The sequence below is a fragment of the Salvia hispanica genome, chromosome 3 (genome assembly GCF_023119035.1).
Source record: "Salvia hispanica cultivar TCC Black 2014 chromosome 3, UniMelb_Shisp_WGS_1.0, whole genome shotgun sequence".
Taxonomy (NCBI): Eukaryota; Viridiplantae; Streptophyta; class Magnoliopsida; order Lamiales; family Lamiaceae; genus Salvia; species Salvia hispanica.
The window spans coordinates 37,172,818-37,182,856 of record NC_062967.1 but is presented as its reverse complement, the minus strand read 5'-3'; the positions used below and the strand labels follow the sequence as shown (position 1 = coordinate 37,182,856).

Sequence of the window (10,039 nt, the reverse complement as noted above, 5' to 3'; positions counted from 1 at the left end):
CCAAAGAAAATGGACATTTTTCAACGAATGGTGGCGATGGACCTCTCAGCTATGTCAAAAACTCATCCCTCCAGGTTTAATTCTATACCTAATTACACTATTGCATTCATATTTTGATATAAATTGTTGGCAAATTAACTAAGGAATTAACGGTTACGAAAACATTTCATGTTAAGGGAGGAATTTTGGAGGCCACAAAGGCAATCATGGAAGAAGAAATCGCCACAAATTTCGACATTTCAACTAATAGCTTCTTCTGCATTGCCGATTTTGGGTGCATTAATATCAATTGAAGTACTCCCTCCGTCCCAGAAAGATTGTCCCAGTTCATTTTTTGCACTCGTTTTGCAAAAATAATAATAAATAAGTAAAGTTGAAAGAGAGTAAAATAAGAGAAAGAATAATATAGGTAAGATTATTCTCTACATTATTCTCTTTTTTACTTTACTCTCTCTCTACTTTAACTATTTATTATTATTTTTGCAAAACGGGTGTGAAAACGGAAATGGGACAATCTTTCTGGGACGGAGGGAGTAGTACTTTTTACTATTTCCAAGTTTCTCTGGATGAAAATACCCTCAATATCTTTAAGAGTATATATTTTTAATAAACTTATCATATACTCATATTTTTTATAAATATCTTTACTATATATTTTTGATGAAATTTCTAAATATAATTTGACCTTCAATATTATCACTTAATTTTGTGACATGTAAGAAAAGATCCTTATTCAATTTTTTATTATTAAAGAAAAGTTCTTTATTCAATTTTAAAATTCTTTAGTATAAAAAATTGAAGAAGCAAGTTTACTTACATGTCACAAAATTAAGTGATAATATTGAAGGTCAAATTATATTTAGAAATTTCATCAAAAATATACATAGTAAAGATATTTATAAAAAATATTAAGTATATGATAAGTGGGGAGTGATCAATTGCTAACTAATTAGCAATCCCAAACTAAGACTAAATCTTAGCCATTAGATTAGAAGATCTAGTGGTTGAAATAATGCCACATGGATTATATTTTTAATTAAGAAAATTAATAAATAAAATTAGAGGGTATTAATGTCAATTCCCTCTCATTAAAATCATCTTAAAACTTTAAATTTACGTAACTCTCTCGATTTAAATGATTTTTTTTGCAAAAAATATATCAAATTAAAGATAATTTTATAAGGATTCCAACGAGATCTCAATTGCATATCATTCGGACGACGTTCAGGATGATGAAATTTGATATTTTTTATTTTAGTTTTTAAGTAAATGTTGATAGCAGATTTTTATCAACAAATACATCAAACAATCTCAATAAAAAGTAGTATAAAATCTCAATAAATATGTGTTGATATTTTCTAGTACTTAGTGTTGATATTCTTATGTCATATTGTTGATATTTGTACTTTGATATAAAAAAACATTCTCGAAAATTATCATAGATAACATAATGACGATATTACCCTTTTGTTGATATTTTGTCTACTATTTATTGAGATTCGTAAGATTTAATCTCATCCACTCATTTTAGAATATGACCCTATGATAAGTTTATTAAAAATATATATACCCTTTAAGGTATTGAGGGTATTTTCGTCCAGAAAAACTTGAATATAGTAAAAAAATACTTCAAATGATATTAACCCATAGTTGATGGACCTCAAATGAGATTTTCAAAATTCACGGACTTAAAACTTTGGCAAAGTTCGTGGACTAAAAAAGATGTTCCCTCTATAAAGAAAATAAGAGTAAAAAAGTTAGTGATGTGAGTCCCATTTTAGTATATTAATTTTATATTAGAATGTGACTGTAATGAGTTTGGTGCGTACTTACTAAAAGCAGAAAAAAAAAGTGAATGTGTTTTTAAATGGAGAAGACCCTAAATGATAAAACATGTCGAGGTTCTGGGAGTAAACACGTTTAATCATAAGAAACATTACGTCAATGAAATTGACAACTATATTGACTTTAAAAAAAAAAAAAACTATATTGACTTTTTCAGGGAAGATTGAGTAATGCAAAGTCAAGGACATTCAACCTTCTATGCTACTTTCCCACTGCGAAGGAGCTGAAGGCCATACTACAAAAGAGCAACAGTTTCAACATAGAAAGAATGGAGATTATGAAGAGTGGGACATTCCTCAATGTTAATGGCCACGTGGCATGTCTTAGGGCAGTTCATCAAAATATGCTTACACATAAGTTTGGAGCTGAAACTATTGATGAAACGTTCAATCTTTTGAAGAAGAAATTCCATGCTTCACTGGTGTACGCAAACCCTTATACAGATAGAACTCTAGTGTTTGTTGCTATCCTAAAGCACAGGAATGTCACATGCAACCAAGTATGTATGTGTGTTTTTCTTCTTGGAGTGGGAGTGGGAGGGGTGTTGGGGGTAAAAAATTTGTTTATGTGTATTTTTTTAGGGGCACTCTTTATAATATGAGTACTTTACAAAGTTGATTACTCAAAGTCTATAGTTAAACAAACTTTTATGAAATTACATTGTGTAACTAAATAAGAAGAAAATGTCAAGAAAGTACACAAATGAGTCAAGCCAAATTGAAACTCCTAGGAGAGAGGACTCTACTACTACTCGCCAAAATCGAGGCCATGGTTATACTCGCCTCGACTTTCAGTGACAAACCTAATAAATTATTCTCTCCGTTCCTTGTTAATTGGTGCAATTTTGTAACGCGAAGTTTAAAAATAATGTATTAAATGAATGTTGAATAAAATAAAAGAGAATACACGAAGAGAAATAAAGATTTGTTTGCAACACATGTCATATATAGAATTCAATAGCCTAATGGTTATGCTCTTTGTCTTAATGTTAACATATTTTTTCTTTTCTTTATCCATATATTAGTTTTTCCGTTATGAAATTTGATATTTCAAAGTATATTATTCGTTCTTATTTTAGTATGTTCATTTTAAAAACATCTCGTGTTTGATACCTATCAATTATCATGAATTGGATTCAATTTTAATACGTATCCTTCATCATTACCTCATCTATCATGCCATTCAATAGAATGGCCCATGCATGGTCAAAGCAATTGGCCGGCATCCGACCATGAACCGCCACAAATGCTACTATTTATTCTCAATTTTAATTTTAGAATTCCAAGACAGTAATATTTTTTATATTTCATTTTGATTGTAACAACTAATTTTCACAACTATTTACACTAAATATAAAAAAATCGACAATGTGACGGATTTTTTTTTAAAAAACACGATTTTTTGGACTTAGAAAGGGCTTAATCCTCTTCTTAATTTGCTCTTATTTTATCCGCCAATATGAGCCACCACTAATTCATCATCGTCCGTGCCCAACCCATAATTTAATTAATGTAACGAACCGAGCGTAACTAATTCACAAAACAATACTACATAAAATCTATATTGAAAAATAAATACTTATATTTTATTGGGCGGGGGAGTATATATTCACACATAGATGTCATTGTTTCTAATATTGGTAATAAAGCTTATGTGCGGAGCCCTTATTCTCTAACTAAGGAGTACGTAAATTCTAAAACAACTCCATTATTTAAATGACAAATTTTCCTTTAATTCAATACATTTTGTCGACTGCGATTCGAACTCATAAGAAACATTAAGTTTTTAAATTCATGCATTTTTACGGTAATTCTCTAATGTTATATATTCAAATGCATGTATTTCCTATTAATTCATGAAATCATATGTATGCTATGTAGATCTACAAATGTAAATTACTCTTTTTTGATAAGTACATAGCTAGAATTTAGAATCAAGCTTACGTGATTAACTATAGAATATTCTATTTATGGATGTGTGGGTTGTGTGTGGCTGAAAATTTAAAGAAACATAACAATATAAGTGATTCATAATTGTACGCGTAGGTGTGGATTGTTTGTGGTTCGAGATTAATGCACGTTTTATTTGATACACGACACTATTTGGGATTTAAAATTTATATAAGTTAATATAGCAAAATTGATACCGTGCACATGCCCAAAAAAGTCTTTTTGGTCCTAAATAATATTTTTGTCCATAAAGATTTTATAAAAAAATTAATGGTAAACCACAATATGTATAAGACCGATTTTGGACTTTAGTCTTAAATATATACTATTACCATCTATGTTATGAATTGATTCGTGTCCAAACGTTTCCTATAAAGTGTTTCCAGCCATCAAATTACAATATGAGGTATAATTATCGTTATAACATTAATCGTAAAAAACATTTATATATAAACATTATACAACCAATTACTAAATTCCAAATAATATTAATACTACTGATAAAATGACAATAATGTCATAATTACATATACCTAATTTTGGAAAATGAACACTTGCTAGAAGACAAGAAAAATACAAAATAGGACACGCAATAAGATATGGGCGGAGCATTCTCATCAATGAAATCTAAGTTGCGATTTATAAATGCCACGTGCACGGTATAACTAGAAGTGGGCTGAGAAAAGAAATGTAGCTAATTAAGATTAAGAATTCAACGTTAATATTGCTTCTTAAACACATACTCCTATATGACTATAAATACTTCTAGGCTAGTATTATACACTAAGTTGCAAACTGCAAATAGTGTCGTCAAATTAAAATGGATACCTTAGATAATGGACGTTTAAAGCCCCATTTTGCCATGAATGGTGGCTATGGACCTCTCAGCTATGTCAAAAACTCCTCCTACCAGGTAATTTACCTATATACACATATATACTACTCCTACTTTTATTAAATATTTATATCGAATGTTTGTTGTGAAGTTTGATACTCTCTAGAATAGTGTAATTAATTACCACATGTTTTATTTTTGGGGTAATTGGTAGAAATAAAAACATATAATCTTGCCGAAATTTAATATTTCCCACAATTTTTAAAGATAGTCGGATAAATCATGAACTTTAACCATTGTGCGAATTTGCCATGGTGAATATTTTCAATGGCTAAAACTGACATGAATGAATAAATCTCATGGGCATATTAATTTCCAAGCAACAATCCATATTATGTAGCCTCTAACTTCCTAGTAATAATTAATCATTTTGGGAAATTCACACATTTGTTAAAATTCGTGATTAATCCAACCAACTTTAAAGATTATAAAAAATTCCAAATTTCAGCAATAATGTAGTAATTCCTCCGTCCCATAAAAGTTGAGACAAAACTTTTAGGCACGGAGGTTAATAATTTATATTAAATAAATAGGAGAGATGAAAAAAGTAGGAAAGATAAGAGAGAGTAAAGTAAATGATGAAATAAAAAAGGAGTGATTAGATGTTTTGTCTTTTGTTAAAAAGGAAAATAACTCAATTTTGATGGGACGGACTAAAAAGGAATACGACCCAACTTTTATGGAACAGTATGATTTTTCTGACCAATTACCCTCGTTTTACTAAAGGGTGGAGTGTTAGAATCCGCAAAGGCAATCATTGAAGAAGAAATCGCCACAAATTTAGACATTTCAACCAATCAGATAAAAAACACCTTCTGCCTCGCCGATTTCGGGTGCTCAACCGGAAAAAACTCTTTTCCGGCCATGCACACGATCATCGAAGCCATCAAAAGGAAACACGAATCCTCAGACCTTAAAACTCCAGAATTCCACGTGTTCCTAAACGACGTTGTCACCAACGACTTCCACACGCTCTTCAGATCACTCCCGCCTCAGAGGGACTACGGCGTAGCCGCGGTACCTGGGGACTTCCACGGCCGCCTTCTGCCACAGTCGTCCATCGATTTCGCGTACTCGTCTTGGTCGCTCCACTGGCTGACGGAGGTGCCCAGGGCGGTGGCGGACCGGGATTCTCCGGCGTGGAATGGAGGAGAGATATTTTATTGTAGGGAGAGAAGGGTGGTTTATGAAGCTTATTTGCATCAGTTTGAGAGGGATTTGGAAGCATTCTTGAAATCGAGGACGGTGGAAATGGTGGAAGGTGGGATTATGGCTCTTCTGATTCCCGGAGTGCCGGAGTTTTGGGACCCGCGAAAGGAGTTCACCGTTGTATCGACGGTCGAACTTCTGAGATCTTCTCTCATCGACATGGCCAAAAAGGTATGATCATATATTTGATGTTTCGAAATACGCCGTGGATACCGAAACATCAAATATATTGTTGGACTAATTAATTATATACGTGAGACAGTGAGACGGTATATTGGATTTTGGTACGGTAGAAATGCTTCATTTGGAAACTTTATTATAAATTTTTGGTATAATAAATATTCGATACACAGTACGACAATTTCGATATGATATATTGATCAAATAGTGATAAATTGTATAATTGGACCTTTTGAAGTATTTTACATTAAAAATTAATTCATGAACGTCAATTAATTTAATAGTAGTACAATATGAATTAATATACTCCCTTCGTCCCCATTACATGTCCTGTTTTATATTTTACCATATATGATAGGTAGGTCTCACATTCTATTAACTAATTTATCTCATTTTTTATTATTCCATAGTACAAATATATAAAAGTGAGACATTCTACTAATTTTTTCAATTAAACCTCGCGCTGAAAGTAAAGTGGACACTTTATGGGAGACTAATTAAGAGAGTATTACATCTTAATCCTTCTGTAATAAATAATAATAGGATGATTTTTCAAATAAATATTTCGTATATGTATTTTAAATTAAACTCAAAATCATAGGAGTATGTAATTTCTCAAAAGTTTTTGTAGATAAAATTAAGCAGCATGACATATACATCCACCTCATAAATTGCCCGACTTAATAATTTATGTTTTATCATGCTGCTTGTGTCTCAAATACATTAATTTAATTTGTTCTTTGATTGGTGAATGGTTGTTGCAGGGAAGATTGAGTAAGGCAAAGTTAGAATCATTAAACTTTCCACACTACTTTCCCACCCCACAAGAGTTGAGTGCCATATTGCAAAGGAGTCCCAATTTCAGCATTGAAAGAATGGAGATTTTGAAGACTGAAACCTTTCTCAATGCTCAAGGACACACATCATGTTTCAGGGCAGTTCATCAAACTATGCTTACGCATCATTTTGGAGCCGAAATCGTGGATGAACTGTTCGATTTGTACAGGAAGAAACTCGAAGCTTCACCGGCGTTTTCTATGCCCGACAACGACAGAACTATAGTGCTTCTAACTATCCTCAAGCGCATAATTATTTAGTACTATTATTGTTGGTAATTGCTTCCTCTGTCCGCTATTATATATCTCATATTTCATTTTATGGTGTAAATTGAAAACTGTCACAATTAATATCCCGCAAATTTAACAATTATATCTATGACATTTTTCTCAATTGTCTCGTAGTCTAAAATTATGTATACTTTGGCAAACAAAAATATCACGGGACAAAACATTCGACTAGTTAAACGACATCATTTAATACATTTAGGACCCGTTAAGTTTATAAGAAATGACTAGAAATGGTTCAATCCTTTACAATTCTCTTGTTCAGTTTATACTATTTCAAACTTGCAAGCATAGAACGCAAAGAAATAAAACATGGGCAGAATTACACATTGGAAGTATTTTCATTTTAATGTGAACATAGAACACTTTATGAAAACTGATGGAAGTATTTTCATTTTAATCTATACCTTAAAATATATACTTCTATTTTAGGAATTCTTTTTCTCTTTATTGATGTGACATCCATTTTCAACTAACAATAGTTCAATTACTTTTTATCTTTATCTCTTTCTACTTTACTAATTGTGCATTAAAATTTGTACCCCTCCAAATATGATTATATTTTTAATAGACGGATGGAGTGTACTTTACGACCTCAAGTCGTTCGTTGGTCATTCAAGGAAATAGGAGAGTAGCCTAGGAGAAATTCAAGAGGTTTCAAACATGAGATCAGTAATCGTTTAGGGCAGTAGTTGATCCATCTATAAAAATAATTTCGAGCTAAAACAATTCAACACGTGCAAAAATAAGAATCAAATTAATATCAAGTTTAAAATGAATGTATCGTTTCACTTATACTACTTCGTCCGTCCCCAAAGAGTATGTACATATGATTCGACACGAGTTTTGATGTATAATTGAAAAAATAAGAGAGAGATAGAAAAAAAAAATTAAAAAGTATTGTTAGTGGAGAATGAGTCTCACCTCATTAGAGAGGAAGATGTTTCTAAAATTGGAAAGTTCATACTTTTCAGGGACGGACTAAATAGTAAATCGTTCATACTTTTCAGGTATATATGGAGTAGTAAATAGCAATTGTAGGATATTAGGACTCGTTTGATTGTGTGAAAAAGGCTGGGAACAAGAAGAAGTAGAATTAAGTCACCATTTAGCCTTTTTTCCACCTAGTTATCCTAAAGCTAGATGTAAGGATCTTTTTCCTCTCCAATCAATTTTAAGATACAACTCTTACTTATGACCTTGAAAGGTTTTCGCAACTATTAAGTATCCTTTAAGTATTATTGACTATTTGGCTTCAATATCAATAATTAAATCCTATATGTAAGTGTGATTAAGCTGACTTCTAGTAAACACAACGCATTTAATTACTAGCCGTTTGTCACATAGTCGACATAGATGAAAGGAATTTATTAAAACAAAATGGAGTAAGAAATAGAAAAAAACAACTAAAATAATATCTCGAATCAAGTACTCTCTCAACCATGATAGATTAATAGAAATAAACGATGAAACAAGAAAACACAGAAAACAAACTGGATAAACGTCAGAGGTAGAATTCCTGGGTCTCCTTCTTCAATGCAACTCGATCCTTCCTGCTTGAATTAATCCTACATGAACTGAGGTATATGGATTCGGGTTTGAATACCCTTCTGTGCGTTCAGCCACAGCAGGAAATGATGTTACATACAAGACATAATTTTACATAAAAAAAGATTAATATTCTAATGTTATAATTTATAAATTTATGCTAATTTGGTGTTTTTGAGGCATATTTTGATTAGTAACCTTTTGATTTTGTGTTTATAATATTGGGAATTTAATTTGCAGCCAATTGTCTTCTTCCCTCCCTTATTTATCCTTTCTAGGGTAGAATTACAAGGGGAATTAGATATGCGAAGTCAAGTCGAAGATCCATTTTTAAAAGTTTTAGATTTTAACCATTAGGTAAATAGGGTTGGGAACAAGAAGTAGCTACACTTGAGAGTTTAAGCCATCATTAAGAATTTATAAACCTAGTGATTTCTAAAATTAGACTATTTCTTGATTCTTTCTCCTTATCAATAGTAAGATTTAAGTCTTCAAATAAGATGTCAATTAGTTGACAAATTAGGTAGGCACTATAGAGTTCCATCGCAGTTTAAGAATAGATCCCCTTTAGCTTGTTTTCAAGTGAATAGGAGTATAATTTTTTCAGCTCTTCACTTAGTACTTATTTCGTAGCAAGTTGGAAGTTTTTTCTACTTAGTTTATTTCCAAATACGTTTTATTTTCGCCATTGCTCGTATTTTTCTCATTATATGTCTATCTAAGCTCTTAGCTCTTTACTGTTCGTGCCGGGTTATTTCTGCCATGTATTTTTCTCTATATTTGTCTCTGTGAGCTCTTAGCTCTATACTGTTCGTGTCGGGTTATTTCTGGCATCGTTGACAATAATAATATGCAATAATTGTTAACGTCTATATATAGTACGTAGTAATTCATATCTCCATATAGTTTGGTAATGGATTCCAAAGATAAAAGGACATTTTTCCATGCACGGTGGCAATGGACCTCTAGCTATGTCAAAAACTCATCCTACCAGGCTTTAATTTAAATCCACACATCAATTAAATTAATCAATTCAATTATATTTGGATATGATCGTTATATCTTCATATGTGCCTATGCAAAAATTAATTTAATAATGACGAGACATTTAATTTTGTGAAATTAAATGTAGTAGAGCCGATCTACGTTCAGAGTTGATGACCATAGGAGTATAATAAAGTTGGTCACAATAAAACTAGAAATGAGTTACGAGAAAAACCAAAAAATAAATTAACTGAATGTTAATTATCCCACATCGGGGGATGATAAACTTCTTTGAAGAATATTTT

The 10,039-nt window shown here is 31.5% G+C and overlaps 1 protein-coding gene across 1 annotated transcript; it reads left to right on the top strand.

The window, feature by feature from the left end:
- The first annotated feature begins 4,603 nt into the window (after positions 1–4,603).
- On the top strand, positions 4,604–7,251 carry LOC125210611 (loganic acid O-methyltransferase-like). The gene is made up of 3 exons (XM_048110152.1): positions 4,604–4,707; positions 5,416–6,069; positions 6,843–7,251. Exons 1-3 carry the CDS (start codon positions 4,615–4,617, stop codon positions 7,173–7,175), a joined length of 1,080 nt encoding a protein of 359 aa, XP_047966109.1. The 5' UTR covers positions 4,604–4,614; the 3' UTR covers positions 7,176–7,251.
- The last annotated feature ends 2,788 nt before the right edge of the window (positions 7,252–10,039 follow it).

Excerpts from the sequence above, each read along its gene's own strand:
- LOC125210611 (XM_048110152.1), top strand. The coding sequence starts at position 4,615 with ATGGATACCTTAGATAATGGACGTTTAAAGCCCCATTTTGCCATGAAT. Across the intron at positions 4,708-5,415 it reads TCAAAAACTCCTCCTACCAG|GGTGGAGTGTTAGAATCCGC; the intron begins GTAATTTACCTA and ends GTTTTACTAAAG. Across the intron at positions 6,070-6,842 it reads TCATCGACATGGCCAAAAAG|GGAAGATTGAGTAAGGCAAA; the intron begins GTATGATCATAT and ends TGGTTGTTGCAG.